A 24,989-nucleotide genomic window follows, 5' to 3' on the forward strand; every position below is an offset into this window, starting at 1 on the left:
ATCCTGGGTTTTGTAAAGATGGCATCTCAGCTATTGGGAATTACTATTCCCATTTATAAAAGAGCATACTGAGACCCAGAAAAGTTAGTAATTTACCCAAAGTCACAGTGAGTGGCTGAACCAGGTTTTAAACCTGGGCCAGTCTGATTCCTTGTTCTTTGCATGTATGTAGATTATTTCATTGTTTCTTTTTAATATATCACATTATTTTGAATGAACCATTTTAGATTAAACTTTCTCATAGTTGTTGTAACAGGGAAAATTTAATCACATATAATTTGTTCCATCCAGAGAAAGTCAAATGTTTTTATATTTTCGTTTTGGATCATTTTCATGCAAATTGATCTGTAGATCTCTCTACCATTCCATCTGTTTGTTTATATTTTTATTTTTATTTTTTTTTTATTTTTTTTTTATTTTTTTTTTTGTGGTACGCGGGCCTCTCACTGTTGTGGCCTCTCCCGTTGCGGAGCACAGGCTCCGGATGCACAGGCTCAGCAGCCATGGCTCACGGGCCCAGCCGCTCCGCGGCATATGGGATCCTCCCAGACCGGGGCACGAACCCGTATCCCCTGCATCGGCAGGCGGACTCTCAACCACTGCGCCACCAGGGAGGCCCTATATTTTTATTTTTATGTGTATATTTTTTTCCCACTTAACACTAGTATTGAGAGCCTTTGCATATGGCATTAATTATTCTTCCAAGAAAATTTTACTGATTACTCATTATCCATTCAGGTAGGTACCATAATTTATCTGTTCCTCAATAGTTGTACATTTGAGTTATTTCTAGCTTATTAGTGTTAATAATATTGTGATGAACATCATTATATATCGGTCTTGATATTAATATGTCTTGACATATATATGTACCTCGATTATTTCATTAGGGAAAAATGACTTTACTCAGTCAAAGAAAAAATTGTTAAGTTCTTATTATATATTTCAAAGTAGACTTCCAAAAATGTTAACGAATTTATATCCCCACCAACAAAATACTTCACAGGTTGCAAAATGTCATCACTTAAAAAAAATTTTCTGGGCTTCCCTGGTGGCACAGTGGTTGAGAGTCCGCCTGCCGATGCAGAGGACGCGGGTTCGTGCCCCGGTCTGGGAGGATCCCACATGCTGCGGAGCGGCTGGGCCTGTGAGCCATGGCCGCTGGGCCTGCGCGTCCGGAGCCTGTGCTCCGCAACGGGAGAGGCTACAGCAGTGATAGGCCCGCTTACCGCAAAAAAAAAAAAAAAAAATTTTTTTTCTTAAAAAAATAGACAATAAGTGTAGGTCTAGAGTAGATGTTAAAAATATTAACGCATATTTTAGATGTTAAAATAAAATTTTCCCAATTGAAAAAGTAACTTAATGTCTACTTTCATGCTTATATGAAAAGCTTGAAATGAGAATATAATGATCATTTGCATTTGTGTAATTTCTCATCTAATTGAAATTTAATATTTGAATAATCTTTTACTATCATTTATTTAAGCTGGACTAACTCTAAACTTATTTTCAAGCATCAATTCAAGCCAATTCTCACATTAGCTTTGCCTTCCTTTTCTATGCTTTGTCTGTCCTTCCTTTTTTCTTTTACAAGTCAGTCCCTTCCCAGTGAGTGGATTCCTTGGCATAGGAGCAAACCTCTAGCATAGGGAATTGGAAGATTCACTAAATATAGATATACAGTTGACCCTTGAACAACAACAGGTTTGAACTGCGCGGTTCACTTACACATGGATTTTTTGTAATAAATACGTACTACAGTACTGTGCAGTCTGAGGTTGGTTGAATCTGAAAATGCAGAACCTTGGATAAGGAGGGCCAACTGTAAAGTTATACATGGATTCTCGACTGTGCAGGGCTTAGTGCCCCTCACCTGGTCATTGTTCAAGGGTCAACTCTATTTTGTCTCTCCATGTAGATTCAGAGTAGACAAACTATCTCTTTGTTGAACAGAATAAACATTTCACTAGCATGTAAGAAAAAGTTTTTAAATGCCCTATGCTTCAGTTTGACTAAAAATATTATTAAAGGTACTTTTAAAGTTTTCCTTTCTTGTTTCCTACTAGCATGTTTGTTTTAACATCTTGAAAACTATCACTTTTTTCCTTTTACACTAAAATCTCATTCTTAAGGGAGAGCATCTTATTTAAGATCTTGCCATAAAAGAATCTTTTTTTCTTATTTTTCTAAGGCTGTTTGGGCACTTGGTAATATTGCTGGTGACAATGCAGAATGCAGAGATTTTGTTTTGAATTGTGAAATACTTCCTCCTCTTTTAGAGTAAGTACTTTTAAGTTTATCATGATTAAATACTACTTTGGGAAAAGCAAACTGTTTTCTACACTATATTACTACATACACAATTAAGTTCTTCAGTGATACTTTTAAATTTCGCTTATGTTTATCCAAGCCTGAAATAGCTTGAAAGTATGTAAAACTAACAACAAAAAAATTTTTCCAGTTGTATCATATCTGTCTTTTATGTTCTCTTAAGCCACACTTCACAGTGGTCCTTGCTTACTTGATGCTTACTGTGCTAAAATAATTATTCTACAAAACAAGGATAAGTAATAGTTTTTAATACAATAAAAATTTAAAAGTTGCTAAAGCAGGGAGTATTTACTACATGAACAGATGATGTATTGAGGATGTCAGGTTTTCATATTTGATTTTGAAATGTTCAGAGAACAAAGAGTTTTCTTTCAGAATTAGAATTTTACTTAAAATGACTTAGCTATCGTTTCTTTTTCAAATACCTTATACTTTTTTTAAAAAAGAAATTACCCTATAATGTAAGGTTCTTTACAGAAATGACATAAAATTATTTGAAAGATAGGTTTCTTTATCTATGTTGGTTATCATTTACTAAGAGGATTTTTATTTAGGCTAAATGCCAGTGGTCAATAGTGAAAAAGGAAAAACTAATTGAGGAGATGATTGAAAGGGAAAATTTTACTCTTATCATTTCTAGGCCATTCTCCATCCTTTCCAAGCTGAGAAATTGGATAGGAAGAATAACTTTTTAGATACGATTTTGCAAAAGATATTTTATTATTTTAGAGAGCATAACTTTCCATGGACAAAATGGATTTCTCAGCATCATTTCACTCAACTAACATTGAGTACCTACTATGTGGATGCCACTGAACCACTTGTGATTTCATTTACTTTGGGCTTATCCAGAGTTAAGCTTTATGGTATTTGAGAATTTAGTTAAGCCATGAAGGAAAACACTGATTCAGGGTTCAATATCGGAGTTATTTTGGAGTTCATACTATTAAAAACATCTCTTAAATTTTCAATTTGAGACTTTTTTGGCCTGATTATATGGTTTGTAGATTAACTGTGAGCACTTTGTTTCTCTTTTCACTTTTGCTCTCTGTCTCTAGCTCATTTTATTATTTGTTAATATCTCAAGTTGGTAATGGTTTATGAAATAGTAAGTATGTATTTATTAGTTCTAATCCCTTTAAATGTTCTAAGGAGCTTTTAATTATGACTAAAGAAACCAAACTAAAAAATAAAACTAATGACAAACAAATAGTACCCAGCTATGTAGTCCTGGTTATAAACATAATAAATTTCAGAAAAAGAGTAGGTTTAGAAAGTTTCAAAGGTTCATTAAAAAATTGAGAAACGTCGTAAAAAGGAAGTTATGTCAAGTTAGCTGCCAGGTGTTCTCACTGTAGTTGGTCAAAAGGAAAAATGGTATTAACTTAAAAAAGATTATGGATAATCTGTAGTTCACATTGAAATTCACATTTAGCTAATGCTTAAGTATACATAAAATTTCTATTAATATAATATGGTTTTATCAATTCTGCCTTGGGGAGTTTCAACTTGTTTTATTCTCAGTAAATATAAGCCTTTTGCTACTATGGACTTTCTATACTGATACAGCTTTGTTGTTTTAATTTAATTCAACTTTAATTTATAATACAGCAAATCTGGACAAGAAAAGATTTGCAATTTCTCATAATAATCCCATTAATACAAGTGAAGAAAATAGTATACATCACAGCTTGGCCAACTACAGTCTTCAGGCCAAATTTGGCCTGTCCCCTGTTTTTGAAAATTAAATTTTATTAAACACAGTCACATCAATTTGCTTACTTAATGTCTACGGTTGCTTTCATGCTACGTCAGCAGAGTTCATAGTTGCAACAGCGAAAGGCCTGTGAAGCCAAAAGTATTTACTGAAAATGTCTGTCAACCCCTGATATAGAAAATCAGTGTAACTAATTTATTTCTAAATGAGTTATGGTTTTAGGAGGCTTCAAAGACTGTTTATAGGAAAACATTTAGAACATTTTTTTGTGTGTGTGATAAAATATACACAGTATAAAATTTGCCATTTTAAAGTGTACAATTTACTGCCATTAAGTACATTCATAGTGTTTTGCAATCATAATCTCTATCTAGTTCTAGAACTTTTTATCACTCCAGACAGAAACCTCAATACCCATTAAGCAGTCACATCCCCTTTTTCCAGTGCCTCAGTCCTTGGAAACCGCTAATCTGCTTTCTGTCTTTATGTATTTACCTATTCTGGATATTTCATATATATGAAATCATTATAGTGTGTGACCTTTTGTGTCTGGCTTCTTTCACTTACCATATGGTTTTCAGGGTTCATTCATATGGTAGCATGTATCAATACTTTGTTCTTCTTATAGCTAAATAATATTCCATTGTATGGATGTACCACATTTTGTGGTACATTCGTCAGTTGATGGTCATTTGGATTATTCCCACCTTTTGACTACTGTGAATAGTACTCCTATGAACGTTTGTGTACAAGTTTTTGTTTGAACACCAGTTTTCAATTCTTTTTATGTATTACCTACCGGTGGAATTGCTGGGTAATGTAGTAACGCTATCTTTAACTTTTTAGGAACCACCAAACTTTCTCCACAGTAGCTGCACCATTCTACATTTCCACCAGCAGTGTGTGAGGGTTCCAGTTTCTCCACTTTGTCACCAACATTTGTCTGTTATTCTGATTTAGGCCATCCTAGTGGATGTGAGGTGGTATCTCATTTTGCTTTGATTTGCATTTCCTAATGACACTGAACATCTTTTCATACATTTGTTGGCTATTTGTGTATCTTCTTTGGAGAAATATCTAAGTCCTTTGCATATTTTTAAATTCAGTTATTTGTCTTTTTGTTGTTGAGTTATAAGAATTCTTCATATATTCTGGATAGATTCTTGTCAGATATGTGATTTTTAAATATTTTTTGCATTCTCTGGGTTGTCTTTTCACTCTTGATAATTTCCTTGATTCACAAAGTTTTTGATTTTGATGAAGTCCAATTTATCTATTTTTTTCCTTTGTTGCTTATGTTTTCTGTGTCATTTGTAAGAAACCATTGCCAAATCTAGGGTCATGAAACCCTTTTGTTTTCTTCTAAGAGTTTTATAGTTTTATCTCTTATATTTGCATTTTTGATCCATCTTGAGCTATTTTTTTTTATATGACATGAGGTATATGTGGACATCCACTTGTTCCAGCATGATTGGTTGAAGAGACTGTTCTTTCCTCATTGAATGGTCTTGACACCCTTGGTGAATATGAGTTGACCATCCATGTGTGAGTTTATTTCTGGATTCTTACATTCTGTTCCATTGATCTGTACATCTGTCTTTATGCCAGTAACTGTTTTGATTACTGTAGCTTTCATGGTAAGTTTTGAAATCAGGAGGTGTGAGTCCTTCAGTTTGCCTTCAATTTTTTTTTCCATGTTGTTTTAGCTATTCAAGGTTCCTTGTAATTCCATGCAAATTTGATGCCTCCCTTTTCCATTTCTAAAAAATACCATTGGCATTTTGATAGCGATTGCATTGAAACTGTATATCACTTATCACTTTGTGGAGTATTTCTGTTTTAACAAAATCAAGTCTTCCATCTGTGAACATGTGATATCTTTTAATATAATTAAGTATTCATTAATTTCTTCAACAATATTTCATAGTTTTTACTGTACAGGTCTTGGTTAAATTTCATCTTTAAGTATTTTATCCTCTTTGATGCAATTTTAAATGCAGTTATTTCTTGGATTTTTTGACTTGTTCAGTACCCAATGTATAGAAATACAGTTGATTTTTGTGTGTTGATCTTGTATCCTGCACCATTGTTGAATTCATTTATTAGCACTATTAGTTTTTTGTGTGGATTTTTTTGGATTTCTATATATAAGGTCATGTCACCTGTGCATAGTGATAGTTCTTCCTTTCCAATTTGGATGCCTTCTATTTCTTTTTATTGCCTGATTGCTCTGGCTAGAGCTTCCAGTACAGCGTTGCATAAAAGCGGCAAAAGCAGGTATCTTTGTCTTGCCTTTTATCACTCTTTCACCATTGAGAATGATGTTAGCTGTGGGTTTTTCATAAATATCCTTTATCATATTGAGGTGGTTTCCTTATATTCCCAGGTTGTTGCATGTTTTTATCATGAAAAGGTGTTGGGATCTGTTAAATGCTTTTTCTGTGTCAACTGACATGATCACATGTTTTTTTCCTTCATGCTATTACTGTGGTGTATTATATTGTTTGCTATTGTTCACTGAATCATCTTCACATTCCTGGGATAAATCCCATTAGTTCGTAGTGTATAATCCTTCTAATATGTTGCTAGATTCAGTTTCCTAGAATTGTGTTAAAGTTTTTTCGTATCTACTAGGAATATACATACATACTTGTGATGTCTTTGGCTTTGATATCAGGGTAATGCTGATAGGTAGGAATGTTCTCTTCTATTTCCTGGAAGAGTTTGAGAAGGATTTAATTCTTCTTTAATGTAGAATTTACCAGTGAAGCTGTCTCGTGCTGGACTTTTCTTTATTGGAAAGTTTTTGATTACTGGTTCAGTATCTTTTATTGTTATATATCTATTTAGATTTTCTGTTTCATCTTGAGTCAGTTTGGTAGTTTATGTGTTTCTTAGAAATTGTTCATTTCTTCTGGGTTACCCAGTTTGTTGGCTTACAATTGTTCATAGTATTCTCTTATAATTATTTGTATTTCTGAAAGATAAGTAGTAATATCCCCACTTTCATTCCTAATTTAAGTCTTTTTTTCTTTGTCAGTCTAGGTAAAGGTTTGTTTATTTTGTTGATTTTTCTTTCAAAGAATCAACTTTTGATTTAGTTCATTTTCTTTAGCGTTTTTCTCTTCTCTATTTCATTTATTTCTGCTGTTTATTATTGCCTTCCTTCTGATAGCTTGGGGTTTTGTTTGCTCTAATTTTTTTAGTTTCTTAATTAAGATGAAGGTTTATGTTATATTTTTTTGAGATCTTTTTTAATGTAGGTGTTTTCAGCTACAATTTTCCCTCTGAGCTTTCACTGCATTCTGTAGGTTTTAGCATGTTCCTTTACATCTCTGTCCTACAATAAGTTACTGTTGTCACAAATTACATTATTAAACATTGTGTGCCTGTTAACATAGATTTGTAATTATTGCTCTATGTATGTATCTTTTAAATCATAGAAAAAAGAGAAATTATAAACCAAAAATAAAATAATAATGCCTTTTACATTTACCTGTGTAGTTATTTTTAGTGGTGTTATTTCTTCATATGGTCTTGAGTCATTATTTATTGTCCTTTTATTTCAGGACATTTTAGTTATTATAGTTATACTTATAAAGCGGATCTACTAGTGATGGAATTTCCTCAGCTTTTGTTGTTCCTTCATTTTTGAAGTGTAATTTTGCTGGATATAGAATTCTTCTTTGACAGTTTTCTTTCAGCCCTTTAAATATATTATTGCCTTCTGTCCTCCATGGTTTTTGATGACAAATCAGATATTGATCTTAATGAGCGAGTTCCCAGTTAGGCAAAACAAAGGCAAGCCCTTCATTGGTCCTTCAGGGAGTACCCAGACAGGTCAAAACCGAGCAACACAATTCCTTGGAAACAAAGTCTCCATAGCCCCTTTTGGAACCAGAACTCACAGTGGGAACTCCAGCTTTTGTCTTCAAGGCTGCTTCCAGGCCGGGGAGGGGATTGGGCAAAGGCAAGTTATATTGCCAGAAAGCTCTCCTACCACATTTCAGCCCCTGATTAAAAGTTTACTTGCTTATTGTGAACTTTTACTTTCTTGGAGAGTTCTGATAAAGTTGATTCTGACAGAGTTTGCAAAAATTTTTTGGTGTTTCGGGGAAGGATAGGCCCCCAGAGTTCCCTTCTCTACCATTTTTGCTGAAGTCACTCCAGAACAAGAATTTTTTTTAAAGCTAGGTTCTCTGTACTTCTAGCAGGTTGATAGCAGATTGCAGATGAAAATACTAAGATAGGCAATCTGTTTAAAACAAAACAAAAGAAAACAAACTATCTCTTCTCAACAGCTGATCTTCATTCAGTTTGGCTCTGTAGTCCTTACTTCATGAATTTGTATAGTGTATTATTTTCACGGTTAAAAAAGTAATCTAATAATATATTCTTTTTAAAATAAATAGAAATTAATGTCAGTTTACCATGGCACTCTTTATTTTGAACATGTTTTATGTCTTATAAGAATCCATTCAAGTCATATTTTTTAAATTTCAAAACAGAGCTGTGATATATTTGTTTTTGAATTTTTAAAAATCCCTTTTCCTATTTTACCAGGTCAGTTTGAATTCCTTATAAAGTATATAAAGAATTTTTATGTTATGATAGTAGAAAATAGCTAAAGAGGAAAAATGAATGTGAAGTGACAATTCCTTTTTTCTTTTTCTTGGCAGGTTATTAACAAATTCAAACAGACTTACAACAACCAGAAATGCAGTATGGGCCCTCTCAAATTTATGTAGAGGCAAAAATCCTCCTCCAAACTTTAGTAAGGTATTTGTAAAATATACAAATTAAGGAATCTGTCTACATAAACTTTTAAGTCTCCTTATTATAGATTTTTAGAGATTAAAGGGACTTTACTCTTTTTTTAGTAATTATTTTTTTTATTGACTAGACAATATTTGCACATACATAAAATCAAAAGATATACAATGGAAAGGCTCACTTTATTTTCCAAAAAAAAAATGTCTGCCAAATATCTAAGACTGAATAATGATTAACAGTCTTTTAAGTAAAAATGGTATTCCCATGGGAAAAAATTGCTAATTCAGCTTGTAATTCAAATGAGTGTTTTTCCTGGGGATCACCATCTTACTTTTTTGATAATGCAGAAGTGCACTATGTGTATTTCCCATTTTATCTCACAATATATTCAGAAGACATGTATTCAAGGGTTGAGATTTAATAAAATTAGTAATTTTTACTGCTTCTTCAAGGTTATTCTTCCTCCCCACTTTTAACTACAAGTGTGTGGACATGAAGAATACAAAGATCTGTGGTACATTTGGTATCACTGCTTTGATTTGTGCAAATGTGCTGATAGTTTTACCCACCTTTTTTTTTTTTTAATGTCTTTATTGGAGTATAATTGCTTTACAATGTTGTGTTAGTTTCTGCTGTATAACAAAGTGAACCAGTTATGTGTATACATATATCCCCATATCCCCTCTTTCTTGTGCCTCCCTCCCACCTTCCCTATCCCACCCCTCTAGGTGGTCACAAAGCACCAAGCTGATCTCCCTGTGCTATGCAGCTGCTTCCCACTAGCTATCTATTTTACATTTGGTAGTGTATATATGTCAGTGCTACTTTTTCACTTCGTCCCAGCTTACCCTTCCCCCTCCCCTTGTCCTCAAGTCCATTCTCTACGTCTGCATGTTTATTCCTGTCCTGCCCCTAGGTTCATCAGAACCATTTTTTTTTTTTTTTTAGATTCCATATATATGTGTTAGCATACGGTATTTGTTTTTCTCTTTCTGACTTACTTCACTCTGTATGACACCCACCATTTCTTTTATACTTTTCATGCAAATGTCAACAAAATGAAAAAGGCCAATTATGTGTTAGTATAATTATGAAAATAGTTTTGGCATTAAAGACCCCCTAAAGTTTTCAAGGGGGTCCATGGACCACACTTTGAGAGCCACTGCCCTATGACATTGCTTAATATCTACCTGATTAATTCCCTCATCTTTAAGTCTTTGCTTAGAAGTTACCTGTTCCATGAGCTCTACCTTAGCTACTGTATTTAGTATAATCTATCACTATCCTCCAGCCACGGACCCCCACATTTTACTCTCATTTTTTCTTAACACCTTTTAACATAATATGTGTTTATTATTTATATTAACTTAAAAAAATCTTCCTCTAAAGTGTAAACTCTTTAGAGTTAGGAATCTTGGTCTTTTTTGTTTACTTATGTATTCCAAACTTACAGTGTAATATCACAGTAATAGGGCTTAAGACTTTTGTTAAGTAAATTTTTTGTGATTTTCTGAGATTCCTTTATCTTTCAAATTTTTTTGAAATTTTATTTCCACATATTTTATATTCTCAACAATAATTTTGTTTGTTCTTTGATTGCTTATCTTTCTGTAGAATTTTGTTCTTTTATTGTTTCAGCAAATTTTCTTACCTGTGGATTTATAATTTTTGAAGTTTTCTTTTTTCTATGTCTCTCTTTCTACATTTTTGTTTTGTTTATGGTTTGTTTGTCTTGATCTCTTTCGTACTGGAGGCTCTCCTCATATATCTGGTGATCCTTGACACGCTGGAAATACTCAGGAGGCAGGCACTAAAAAGCTGATTGGAAGATGGGTGTACAGGCTTGTTATCTTATGGGCTTCATTGTAGAATAATTGGGCAGCAAAACCATATTTTCTTTGAGGAACTCAAAATTTCAGTATGTTTTCTAAGACTGTTTTGTTTCTCTAGAGACAGATTTTCCACTCTCCTGTTGGAAGGTGGGTAAATTGGGTTGACTAGGTAATACCACTGGAGATCTGGGAGCTGGGAATTGCAAGAGGGCTGGAAGTTTTCAATTCAATCAGTATGTAACTTTTACTTAATCTCTATAGTTTCCAATCCAGTGTTTAATTTCAACCTCCTCTATGCTTGATACCCCAAAGTTCAGTTTCTGTAGTTCACCAGTTGTGGTCAGGTATAAATGTCTACTGGACTCCTCAAAGATGAGATTTGTATTGCTATTTCTTCTTTTCCTTGTTTCTGAGAAGCCAGAAACAGAAATGTTTTTATTTTACTCTCTTAAAACTAGAACTCTGTAGGACTTTGTTTTTTAAATCATTGAGGGTGTGTGTGTATGATTTGGACATAGACAGGGCATCCCAAATACGTACTTAATTATTTTTAAGAACTTTAAATTACCACATATCTTATTCAATATAAGATAAATTGGAATCATAATCAGTTTCATATTTATATATAGTTTTCATGATCATAATTTAAAATAATAGAATGTCTTAATTTCTCTGGTATTTTTGTAGCATTAAATTTTCACTTTAAACAGAGTAGAAACAATTTTCCTAAAGAAACTTTGTTTCAGATAGAGAAAAATTTTAAATACTGGCTCTTTCTTCCCTTCCAGGTTTCACCTTGCTTAAATGTCCTGTCACGATTGTTGTTTAGCAGTGACCCAGATATATTAGCAGATGTGTGTTGGGCCCTTTCTTATCTCTCAGATGGATCCAATGATAAAATTCAAGCTGTCATTGATTCTGGAGTCTGTCGAAGATTGGTGGAACTTTTGATGTAACTATAATTTATTGTTAATAAGTGTATGATTGTGTTTTAAGTTTAGCAATTAGAGTAGTGGCCTTCTAAACATCTCAAGATTCACTATCTTCAGGAAGGATTGAAAAGCTACCAAGTCCACTCCACAGAATAGCTATAATACTGAGAATTTGACCCTTAAACTGTTTGGAACTAATCAGTTTGTTAATGAATTTTACTAGTTTTAATCTTTTACTAGTTTTAATCTCTTCAGGAATGGGCGGGACTTAATTCAACAAGTATTTATGGAATGCCTATTACCTGCTACTGTTGTGCAATGTATTAATGATGTATGGAATACAGTTTCTGCTCTCACAGGACCAATAATCTAGTTAATTGTTCATTACAGTAATTAATTTGTGTATAAGTCCATGCAGTGAAAAACTTTAGTATTTCACCTGTATTAAAGATCATGTTTCTCTTTGCTGGGCTATTATTGCTACCTTCTTTAAAAAGAACAGATTTGCTTTACAAAGAAGTTAAAAAGTTGTAAGAAAACTTGTTTTAGAAAGATATTGTAGTTTCCTCATCCTCTTCTTTTAAAAAAATGTATTATATTTCATCCTTTCTTCTTTTGTCAGAAAACCATTAGGTAGGCCCAAACAAGGTAGATGGTAGAAAAAGAGAGGTTCGATAAGGGGTTGTAGCCCTAGCTTGAGGACAACATCTGAGGAGGATGGGAAGGCAGATCCAACAGGGTGATCAGATCAGGATCTAGGTTAAGGATGGCACCCACTAGAGCAGAGCAGATAAGCAGGCTGGAGCAGGGGTTGGAGCCAACACACTATGGGATAGGATAGCAGCTTAGCTGGATCAGAAGACTGGTCATATATAGAGAGATTATGGTAACAGAAGCCAGCTTCTTATTCTTAGAAAATGGAGATATACATATGAAAAGGAGAAAAGCCAGAATAATCTTGTGGTATTAGATCTGAAGTAGAGGTATCAATGTGAACTCATGGCTTTCATCATAAAGAGATAGATATAGAAAAAAATGTATATGTAAATATATGTGTATGTATGTTATGTGTCCTCTTAGGGGCCTGAGAGCAGTGACACATCTGTACTAACAAGATGAGCACACCAAATGCATAAATCTTGGTTTTTAAACACTATTGTCCACCACGTAGAGTTAACAGGTTCTTGAAGAAATGACTAATTCCAGGGCTGGGACTGAGAAAAAAATAAGATGAACCCAGAAAGTAATGAGTGCTCAAAGAATAGAGAAATGTCAAAAGGACACAGAAGTCCACTTGAAGGGACTCCTATTGCTTAAACCTGGGATGATTTGAGCATTGAAATAAATTGTAGTAACATAACTTATTGAATAAAATAGGAATCCATGAGTCCACACTAAAATAAGTAGATAGATCAATAGATAGAAAAGACACATAGTTGAAGTGATAGTATTAGAAAATCATCATGGGCAACAATACTAATAATTATTAATAATTCAGACAATAAATATCAAGATATGCTAAAACTCGTGGTGAAAGCAGATTAAGGAATGGGATTTTACATGGTCTAAAAGTAGTATTTCTTCACAAAACAATTATAAAGGGAAAAACAGTAATGTTAAAGTGAAGAAATCTGGGAGACACCATCTTAAGTGACCAGAGGCCAGTGCCACTATAATGGACAAAATAGATACCATATGCCATCCAATACTATGTAATGAAAAGACTATATAGCATTTGTGACATCTCAGCCAAAAGCATATAACTTGGTCTTAATCACTGAACAACAACAAAAAAAACAAATAACTAGCTTGTGATTGTCAAAGGGAAAACTAAGGAACTGTTTTGAGTTGAAAGAGACTAGAGAGACATGGGTGCAACACATGATTCTGGGTTAGATTCTTTGTTATAGGAATATTACTGAGATAATTAGTGAAACTTGAATGGGATCTCTGGGTAGAGAGTATGCAAGAATTTTCTGTACAATTTTTGCAAATTTTCTGTAACTTTTAGTATAGTATGTAAGTTCATATTTTTATTACTTTTAGGCACAATGATTATAAAGTTGTATCACCTGCATTAAGAGCAGTTGGTAATATTGTGACTGGTGATGATATACAAACACAGGTGAGTTCAGACTTTAATGTGATGAACTGGTGACATAATGAACTTTAAGAAGTTTATCATGTTTCACACCACTTGATTACATATTAATCAAGATGTTACCATTACCATAATTATGCAGGCATCTACAGTGTGACAGTAAGCATATTTTTGATAGTAAGCAATCCATCTCAGATACCTCTATCTGAAAGCACTATCCTAGACCTATATCGATGTAAAGAAGTACAAGATAGGAGTTCGGCTCTTCAGGGGTTTACAGTTCAATTGAGGAGAAAATATATATTGAAACAAAGCAAATTACCTGAGATAGTATGTTTGCTGAGAACTGATTTGTCAGTAAATAGTATAAAAATTTTAAAAAGAGATCAGTGTGCTGAGAAATCTTTGTAGATTCCATAAAGGAGTTGGAACTAAAGCTAAATCTTATAAGTGGAGAAGAATTTCAGCAGACTAGAAGAAATTCATGTGACTGTAGGTACAGAGACAGACGTGTGAGTTATGTTTAAGAAGCGTTAAACTTGACTGGTAAAGAAACTGCTAGTGAGATGGTGATTGATTATAAATAGGTTAAAAGTGGGGTTGGAAATGGAAGGGCCTTTTATAGTAAATTGTAGACTGATTATGAGAATGGAAGGAAGGATAGCAAGGAAACATTTCCAGATTAGTAACTCACTCTGTGTGTGTGTGTGTGTGTGTGTGTGTGTGTGTGTGTGTGTGTCTTTGTCTGCCTTTGTCTGCCTGTCTTGGAGGATGGTGAGGTGTCAAAAACAAAAGGTGTGTTGTCAGATTGACTTCAGATGTGGGGTGGTCTTTCTTGAAGACAGAAGCTTAAACTCTGAAACATTAAATCCTCCTTTGTTTGCCATCATAAAGTAACCTTTTTATTCTAATCTACATTCTTTCAGTTTTAATATTTTAAAGTCATATTTAGGTACTTATTTAGGTACTTTAGTTATCAAACAGTAGATCTTTAGAAATTGATAGTTATTAATTTAAAATAGCTCTTTAAAATAAAATGCACTTCTAAACATACACTGTTTTCAGCAGAATTTTGGTGCACTGCTTCATATGTTTTTCACCAAGTAAACTTAATGTAAATCATTGTGGGTACTATGAAAATGGAACATAGTTAACCTTGCCATGGAATAACGAATGTAAAGAGACAAAGCAGACTATACTTACTTAGAAAAGGAAAATGGAAAATGGAACAGTAAAAATTTTAATGAAACAAACAGACTTATACACATTAAGGTTTCGTAACAGTTATGGAATTAGATACTTTCAGACTGTTTGAGATATGTTGATAGACAGATATATTTTTCCCTGTACATTTTTTTCATTTGGCAAAACTTAGAGGATGGTTGTTGACCAATCACTAAATCTCTCTTCAAATAGTTGTATCAGTCGAACTCTGAATGTATTTGTAAACTTGAAGGACACACCTCTGAATACGCTGCTTTTATTTGCAGATGAGTGGATTGAGAACAGGGCACTTCACTACACCAACATTGAACAACTTTTGGCAAATTGGGAGGGTAGAAGACAGCAAGTGCTTAAGTTTTACTTTGAGAGGAATTGCTTTTTTCTTTTTTCTCAATGCAGTTAATGATTTTTAATGCAGAATGATTTTTGTGTTTCTAAATAGTATTTTTTTTGAAGTTTTGAATTTTATTTTTTATACAGCAGTTTCTTATTAGTTATCTATTATATACATATTAGTGTATCTATGTCAATCCCAATCTCCCAGTTCATCCCACCACCACTACCACCCCCGCTTTCCCTCCTTGGTGTCCATACCTTTGTTCTATACATCTGTGTCTCTATTTCTGCCCTGCAAAACCGGTTCATCTGTACCAAATAATTAGTATATTTTTGTGTAGTTTTTCTCCAATAAAACTTTCTATTTCCATTTTTGTTGTTGTTTGTTTTAGGTAATTTTGAATTGCTTTGCATTACCCTATCTCTTACACTTATTGTATAGCTCAAAGGAGTCAATCAGAAAAGAAGCCTGCTGGACTGTTTCAAACATCACTGCTGGAAATAGAGTTCAGATTCAGGTAAATACCTTTCAGATCTGAAAAAAACAGGAAGATCTCAGGAGTCATTTTGGACGAAAGTCAGCATTTTATCGGTGATTTTTTTTAGTGAGTTACTAAAAAAAGGTTTTTAAAAGATTCTTGAAAAGTGTTTTAAAGAACTGGACTTTCCTCCTTTAAAATAATAACATTTACTTATACTAGGCATTCTAGTACAGTGCCTGACACATAACATTTAGTCTTTAAAAAGGGATTGAATTTCATTAGGCTTAAATATAAGTTAGGCAATGATCTTCCTCTCAAAGTTTTTAAATAATGATTTATTAGTGCCCCATCAAGCTCCTTGAGTCAGTGATTACTAATGCATTTTGATCAATCATATGCTGGTGCTTTATCATCTTTAAAATTTATATTCTGCTAATATATTCTACAGTCTTAAAAAGAAAGTATGTGAAAGTTTGTTGGAAGATTGGAAGTAAAAATATTTCCAAAGGTGTTTCCAAAAATTCTGACATTTTAAAGCCAACAAGTTTCAAAATTCATCTACTTCCTAATATTTTTAAAATAGTATTTGTATTGATTATGATTATTTTTTTCTCCTCAGGCTGTTATAGATGCAAATATTTTTCCTATATTAATCGATATTCTTCAGAAAGCAGAGTTTCGCACCAGGAAAGAAGCAGCTTGGGCAATAACTAATGCGACATCAGGAGGCACTCCAGAACAGATAAGGTGTGAAACAGATTTTTTAAACTGTTTTACAAATGTAAATAGGACAAAATTTCAAATAATACATATTTTTTATTTGTTGATGAAACTAAAACATTATTTCTAAGTTAGTTTCATAAGCATTTCTAATATGAAATGACAGCATTTGTTATATCAGTTATTCATTCACAGTGGTTTATTTTTTTCATTTAAAGTATAATTAACATCATTCTCCTTGGCAGACTACTTATGAAAAATCAGAGGTTAAAAAAATCTGAAGAAGAAGCCTGTGTTAATTTGAAAAATATACTATCATGGGCATTAAGTATTTTTTAGGCCATTAAAATCACATGCATGTAACTTTATAAAATGGCTAATAAATTTAAATATCCACTTATTTAAAATAAAATTGAAATAGACATTCCTAATTGGTTGTTAGCTTTACCTATGGATAGTATCTCACTTGTATTTTTCCATAAATTATGCTTTTTTTTTTAGGATAGCTTTTTGATTCTAGCCTTTTATTGTTTATTTGTTTCTTTTACTAACAATATAAATAATAGCTATATAGGCTTTGAAGTCAGCCTGCTTTCAAATCCTGTTCCTTCAGTAAAAGATGTGTGACCTTTACAAAGTCATTTAGTCTCTCTAATCCAGTTTTCTTCATTTTTTAAATGGATTCAATAATGGATAGTACCTTGTGGTAGTATGTTGACAATTAAATGTAATTCATACATTTAAAGTGCTTTAGCATGGTGCCTAAGCATTAAGGTCTGTACTAAGATTAGCTATTATCATTAGTATAATTTATTATAATTTTTGTTATCAATTCCTAAATCTCTTTTCATCTTCTGCGTTCACTCTTTTTTTTTTTGGCTGCACCTTGTAGCTTTCGGGATCTTAGTTCCCCAACCAGGGGTGGAACCCATGCCCTCTGCAGTGGAAGCACAGAATCCTAATCATTGGATCACCAGGGAATTCTCTGCTTTCACTCTTTTTTCCTTGATAGCAAAATTCTACTTTGCAATTCTATAAAAGCCTGACTTCCTACAGAATCTTCTTGTTCTGAGGATCCCTTCATGAAACTCGGGACTTTTTAGGTTTCTTGAAGTGACTATTTAGGAAATATTTTCTAATGCATATTTGATTTATTTCTTAATTTATAAAACAAGAAGTCAGGGCTTCCCTGGTGGCGCAGTGGTTGAGAGTCCGCCTGCCGATGCAGGGGACACGGGTTCGTGCCCCGGTGCGGGAAGATCCCACATGCCGCGGAGCGACTGGGCCCGTGAGCCATGGCCGCTGAGCCTGCGCGTCCGGAGCCTGTGCTCCGCAACGGGAGAGGCCACAACAGTGAGAGGCCCGCGTACCACAAAAAACAAAAAACAAAAAAAAAACAAAAAACAAGAAGTCAGGCTGCTATACCATTTTACAAATCACGTAGAGGATTTTGAAATCTACTTATTGGGAGATCATTGTCTATTATTGCCTTCATTTGTACTGTTATCTTCTTTTCTCAGATTCATATCTCTACATGTTGATAACATCTGTCTCTGCTTTTTATTTTCCATTCCTCTTCTTTGATTTAATTAGTATTATTTCCATTTCATTTGTGTCATGAATACAAGCAGTAATAAAACAAGGTCTTTCATTTGTTCTAACTTGTATTTTTTTAAATGCTGGTGTTACTTTTATCTGCTTAGGGGCCCAAAGTTTGTCCACCTATAAACAGTTGTATTTTTTTCAATTTATTTTCGTCTTTGTGTCTGTTCTGTATATTATTCCTTAAAATGTATTAGTATGAATCAGGTGTCCAAACTGAGATCATTATTTTTCTAGCCAGTTTTCACCATTTCATTAACTCTACATATATGGGAAGAAGTCTTGATCTCAGATAAGGTTCAGCATGCATATCACTAATATTTACTGAGTGCCAGTTGTTGTGCTAAGTCGTTTCAATTATTGAGCATCAGCCGTGCATCAAATACTTTCAAGTATTTTATTTACTTTAACTTTATAACTCTGTGAGATAGTTATTCATTCAGCAATTATATTTGATCAGTCACAGTAATAATAGTATATGGCAAGTGAGTGCTCCAGTGAAGGTATGCACATTTAAAAAAACCAGGGGGTGGGGGGATGGAAACTGTTACTGAATACTTGCAGTATTCTCACATCAACCTTCTGAGTTTGGTACTATTATTATTCCCACTTAAGATGTGCAAACTGAGGCACAGAGAAGTTACTCAAAAATCAAACAACTAATAAGGAGTGGAATTAGGACTTGAAGCCATGCAGCCTGGCTTTAGAGCATATTTAATATGGACTTCAGGACATGCTTAATGTGGACTTTTTGCCAAGTGAACAAATCAGTTACTTTAAGGAGCTAATAACAACTAGAAAAGGAAAAAAGCATTAGGAAATGAGTAGAATAGTTTTTGTGATCATTATTTATTAAAATTATTCACAACATGGCCTGTTTTGCTCCTAGAAGCCTTCTATGCTTCTGAAACATAGCAGATGTTTTAGAACATTAACTACAATTGTTTTTGTGGGAAATTTCCTGAAGTTTGATTTAGATGTCTCTTCTCCATCTTCATTTCTACCTACCCCCATATGACTCCATGTGTTTCATGGGCTAACTAACCATAAAAATCAAAATCAAAAATAAACCTTGAGCCCATTATTCTTAGTGCGCATATGCTATGCAAAAACAGGTGTAAGTACAAGTTTGCTTGCATGTATTTTTCTGTAATATTTGTAATACCATTTATTGCTAATTATGTTAAATTATGAAACTAGGAGAGTAAGAATTTTCAGGTTCCTATGTAAGTGAAGATTTAAATTTTTTTGATGTTTGAGATTGTATAGGAATACTTAATTGTTTATGTAGCATTTCGCTGAAGAATATTTTCATGTCATTGCTATAAATAATATTTATTTAAATCTTTTAAAATGTTTTTTCTGCACTTTTCTTTTTTTAATTACTCTGAAGGTATTTGGTAGCCTTAGGCTGCATTAAACCACTTTGTGACCTGTTGACTGTTATGGACTCTAAAATAGTGCAAGTGGCTTTAAATGGACTTGAAAATATTTTACGTCTTGGAGAACAAGAATGTAAGCAGAATGGAATAGGCATTAATCCATACTGTGCCCTCATTGAAGAAGCATATGGTAAGCAGTCAAAAATTTATAATTACTATCAACTTTTTTATTGAGACACAAGTGATATATTACATTGGTTTCATGTATATAACATAGTGATTCAATATTTGTATATACTGCAAAATGAGCATAATAATTTTAGTTCATGTCATGAAACATAGTTAAAAATTTTTTTCTTGTAATGAGAACTCTTCAGATTTACTCTCTTAGAAGCTTTCAAACATACAATACAGTATTATTAACTATAGTCCCCATTGCTGTACATTACTTCCCCAAAGCTTGTACAAACTAGAAGTTTGTGCCTTTTGGCAGCCCCTTTCACCCATATAATTCACCCCCCACCTGCTGCCTCTGGCAACCGCCAATCTGTCTGTGCCTGTGAGCTTGTTTTTTGTTTGTTTGTTTGTTTTTTTAGATTCTACATATAAGTGAGATTATACAGTATTTGTCTTTATCCTATGACTTGTTTCACTGACTGTAACACCCTCAGGGTCCATCCAGGTTGTTGCAAATGGCAAGATTTCCTTCTTTTTTCTATGGCTGAATAATATTCCACTGTGTGTGGAATGAATGTATATATATATATATATATATATACATATACATTTTCTTATCCATTCATTCTTTGATGGATTCTTAGATTGCTCCCATGTCTGGGCTATTGCAAATAATGCTGAAGTGAACATGAGGGTTCATATATTTTTTGAGTTAGTGTTTTCATTTTCTTCAGATAAATGCCCAGAAGTAGAATTGCTGGATTATACAACACTTATATTTTTAATTTTTTGAGGAGCCTCTGTACTGTTTTCCATAGTGGTTGCATCAGTTTACATTCCCACCAACACTGCACAAGGGTTCCCTTTCTCCACATCCTTGCCAACACTTGTTATCTTGTCTTTTTCATAATAGTTATTCTAACAGGTGTAAGGTGATATCTTCTTGTGGTTTTGATTTGCATTTCCCTGATGATTAATGATGTTGAGCATCTTTTCATGTACCTGTTGGCCATCTGTGTATCTCCTTTGGAAAAATGCCCATTCAGATCTTCTGCCCATTTTTTAATTGGATAGTTTGGTTTTATGCTATTGAGTTGTATGAATTCTTTATATATTTTGGATATTAATCCCCTACCAGGTATATGATTTGCAAATACTTTCTCTCATTTCATAGGTTGTCTTTTCATATTGTTGATGTTTTCCTTTGCTGTGCAGAAGCTTTTTAGTGTGATGTGGTCCCACTTGTTTATCTTTGCTCTTGTGGTCTTTTCTTTTGGCATCAACTCCAAAATTCAAAAAACCATCGCCAAGACCAATGTCGAGGAGCTTATCGCCTATATTTTCTTCTAGGAGTTTTATGGTTTCACATGTTACATTCAAGTCTTTAATCCATTTGGAGTTAGCTTTTGAGTATGGTGTAAGATAGTGGTCCAGTTTCATTCTTTTGCATGTAGCTATCATTTTCACAGCACCACTTATTGAAAAGACTGTCCTTTCCCCCCATTGCATATTCTTGGCTCCTTTGTCATAAATTAATTGACTATATATGTGTGGGTTTATTTCTGGGCTCTCTATTCTGTTCCACTGATCTGTTTATATGCCAATACTACACTGTTTTGGTTATTATAGCTTTATAATATAGTGTGTAAATCAGGGAGCATGATGCCTCCAGCTGTGTTCTTCTTTTTCAAGATTTCTTTGGCTATTTAGGTTCTTTTGTGGTTCTATACAAATTTAAGATTAATTGTTATATTTCTGTGAAAAATGCTGTTGGAATTTTGATGGAGATTGTATTGGATCTGTAGATTGCTTTGGATAGTATGAACATTTTAACAGTATTAATTCTTCTAATCCATGAGCACAGAATGTCTTTCTGTTTATGTGTGTCTTCTTCAGTTTCTTTCATCATAGTTTTCATCGTACAGGTCTTTCATGAACCTCCTTGGTTAAGTTTATTCCAAGGCATTTTATTCTTTTTGATGGAATTGTAAATGGGATTGTTTTCCTTATTTCTCTTTCTGATAGTTTGTTATTAGGGTATAGAAATGCAACAGATTTTTGTATATTGATTTTATATCTTGTGGCTTTACTGAATTCATTGATTAGTTATAACAGTTTTTTGGTGGGGTCTACAATTTTCTGTATATAATATGCCATCTGCAAATGGTGACAGTTTTACTTCTTCATTTCTGAATTGAATGACTTTTATTTCTTTTTATTGCCTAATTGCTCTGGCTAGGACTTCCATTACTATGTTGAATAAAAGTGATGAGAATGGACAATCTTGTCTTGTTCCTGATCTTCGAGGAAAAGCTTTCAGCTTTTCCACTGTTGAGTATGATGTTACCTGTGGGCTTGTCATATATGGCCTTTATTATGTTAAGGTACATTCACTATATACCCACTTTGTTGAGAGTTAGTTCTTAATTATCTACCATAGGCATTTCCCCCCTCTAATTCTATAAAAATATTTTGTGTAAAAGCAGTATAATATTTTTGATATCTTTTTTTCACAGTTACCCTTAATTCTATTATCCTAACAATTTCTTTTTATTATTTACCATCCTTTTTACATGGTCCTTATGCAGAATTAGTTTACATTGATATAACTGCAGTCCATGTATAGTTTGGTGTTCTACTTTTAACATTTTGGAGAAATTTTACATTTTCTCCAAACAATACATAATTTCTATGATTTGCATAATTTTCTGTGATTTGCAATAGCCACATAATGTTATAAAAAGAGAATGTTGCATGCTGTTTTAGCCATATTAAGTGGGGTTTTAGCCACACTCTTGTAGTTGACCATTAGTTTGTTTCCAGTTCGTTATGTACTTTACATATGCCAAAATAAACATCTTTCTGATGCTTATTTTAAAATTTTTATTAAAATTATATTATTAATATATTTTAATATTTATAATATACAAATATACAAAATAATAATATACAAATAATACAAAATATAATATTTATTAATATTTTTCTTCTGTTGAGTTAATATTTGGGGATAAAATTTCAGGAATATTATTGCTGAGCTTGGGCACAAACTTCTTTTTAAGTTTTTCATATGTTTTCTCATTTTGCTTTCTGAAGGCATGTTACTCGGCAGTGTCACTGCCTCTTACTTGTTTTGTTGATTTTGCTAATTTAGCCAATGTAAAATGGTACCACCAAGTTGCTTTTATGTGTTTCTTGTTTCATTTCATGTAGAAAGTGGTGTGTATTTTCTATGTGTTAGTGTATTTCCTTATCTCAATTACATCTTTATTATACTTTGTCCAGTTACCAACTTGTCTTTTTTTTGGTAAAAATTTGAATTAATTTTATTTTAATACAGCTTTTCTCCCATCCTTTTTACCTTTTTTTTTTTTTTTTTTCGGTACGCGGGCCTCTCACTGCTGTGGCCTCTCCCGTTGCGGAGCACAGGCTCCGGACGCGCAGGCTCAGCGGCCATGGCTCACAGGCCCAGCCACTCGGCAGCGTGCGGGATCCCCCCAGACCGGGGCACGAACCCGTGTCCCCCGCATCGGCAGGCGGACTCTGAACCACTGCGCCACCAGGGAAGCCCCAAACCGTGTTCTTTTATAATTAATAAATGGTTCAGCCTAATATTCTATTCCTTCGAAGTTTATAAAGTCATTGTCCTCACAGAGATTTGATGAAAATTATTTTATTTATTGGCTAGATTTTTCTGATTGGAGTCTTAAAATATTTAACTTAACTCACATGGAATTTATTTTAGGATAACACATGAATCTAAATCAGTATTTTTTCCTCTCAATATATTTCCATTAAATATTCACTTTCTGTCTTAAGTCCTATTATATTATATGGTTGAGTCAAGCTTTTATTTGTGATTCTTGAACCAAGCCTGGGAGACCACTTTGCCTTTATTTCAAATTATATAATGTCAATGGTTAAAACATCATATAAATAAAAGATATCAATCACTGATTTAAGAATATTTCCTTACTACAATCATTATTTTGATCCCAAGTTATACTAGAGTTTAGGCTATTCTATGATTGTATATAGATATGACTACTTTGCTTATTCCTTATATCCTGCAATCATATAATTGAAGAGGTTTATCTGTAATAAGTGAAAAAGATTTTTAGCATCACCCAGACTTATATGTAGATTATTTTCTTGTAAGCAATAAAATAGAGCGCTGTAGATTCTCCTTATACTATCGAAATGAGCTTTTTCAGTTTCACTTATAGGCTGTATTGGATTTGCAAATAGTATTCATTTATCCTTATTGATACCTTTTGGCTCATTCTGTGAGAGAACTTGTGTGGTAGCTTGCTTGTATTTTAGTTTTTTAATTTTTATTTTGTTGCTTTCCCTTTTTGTGCTTTTTATTTAGCACAATTACTCTGGAAACAACTTGTGGAGTTACATAATGTAAAACTGTCATTTTAAAATTCAGAAACTAAAGTACAGAGGAACCAAACTTATTTGGGAAAAATCACACAACTAGAAGGGTGGAGTCTATGATCTTCCTACTCCCCAGCCTGTGCTTATTCTTCATACCACATTGCGCCATTCTTTCATTCTTGAAGTATAGGGCATAAGTGTTGGCTATCAGTATGTGCAAAAATTAGATAAAAGTTATGATATCACTTATATGTAGAATCTAAAAAATACTACAAACTAGTGAATATAATAAAAAAGATGCAGACTCTTATAGAGTAAACTAGTGGTTACCTGTGGGGTTGTGGAGTGAGAGGTACAAACTATTGGGTGTAAGATAGGCTCAAGGATGTGTTATACAGCACAGGGAATATAGCCAATATTTTGTAATAACTGTAAATGGAAAGTAACCTTTAAAAATTATATTTTAATCTTTTTAATTAGATAAAAATAACAATCCAACTGCCAGTGGACTGATGGATGCTATTGATTATTTTGACTTAAATATATGTTGAAATTTGAGTAACAACTTTGTTTTTGTACATATGCTTTGCATTAATAGGCCTGTATAAAATCGAATTTCTGCAAAGCCATGAAAATCAGGAAATTTACCAAAAGGCTTTTGATCTGATTGAACATTACTTTGGTGTAGAAGATGACGACTCCAATATTGTACCTCAAGTGGATGAAAACCAACAACAGTTTGTATTTCAGCAGCAGGAAGCACCAATGGAAGGGTTTCAACTTTAACTTGGTAGGAGGAAAAATTAATGGCTAAAAAGGGTAGCTTCAGATATCTCCCCTTTCTTGAAATGTCATTAGGAATATTTGATGTGTTTTTATGTAGAACAAAAAAGAAAGACGTTAATGCACTTTTAAAAAGCAAAACAAAACAAAAGTTTCCATCCATATGCAACCTTTTATTATAGTTTTGTTGTTATTTTGGTGTGCCTGTATATAT

At 33.2% G+C, this 24,989-nt stretch overlaps 1 protein-coding gene across 2 annotated transcripts in view; it reads left to right on the top strand.

Moving 5' to 3' along the window:
* KPNA5 (karyopherin subunit alpha 5) overlaps window positions 1-24,778 on the top strand; it is a gene marked incomplete at both ends in the record, with an annotated part of 39,278 nt that extends 14,500 nt beyond the window's left edge. Inside the window, 9 exons of one of the 2 annotated variants that reach the window (XM_079716339.1) lie at window positions 1,599-1,645; window positions 2,167-2,280; window positions 8,728-8,827; window positions 11,442-11,605; window positions 13,632-13,710; window positions 15,639-15,764; window positions 16,348-16,475; window positions 19,444-19,622; window positions 24,591-24,778. In XM_079716339.1, the coding sequence (XP_079572465.1) occupies window positions 1,599-1,645; window positions 2,167-2,280; window positions 8,728-8,827; window positions 11,442-11,605; window positions 13,632-13,710; window positions 15,639-15,764; window positions 16,348-16,475; window positions 19,444-19,622; window positions 24,591-24,778 (1,125 nt within the window). The remainder of the gene's footprint in view (window positions 1-1,598; window positions 1,646-2,166; window positions 2,281-8,727; window positions 8,828-11,441; window positions 11,606-13,631; window positions 13,711-15,638; window positions 15,765-16,347; window positions 16,476-19,443; window positions 19,623-24,590) is intronic. The other variant, XM_079716340.1, reaches the window with a different exon arrangement.
* Between the last annotated feature and the right edge of the window lie 211 nt (window positions 24,779-24,989).

The sequence above is a fragment of the Hyperoodon ampullatus genome, assembly GCF_949752795.1.
Source record: "Hyperoodon ampullatus genome assembly, chromosome: 12".
Lineage (NCBI taxonomy): Eukaryota > Metazoa > Chordata > Mammalia > Artiodactyla > Ziphiidae > Hyperoodon > Hyperoodon ampullatus.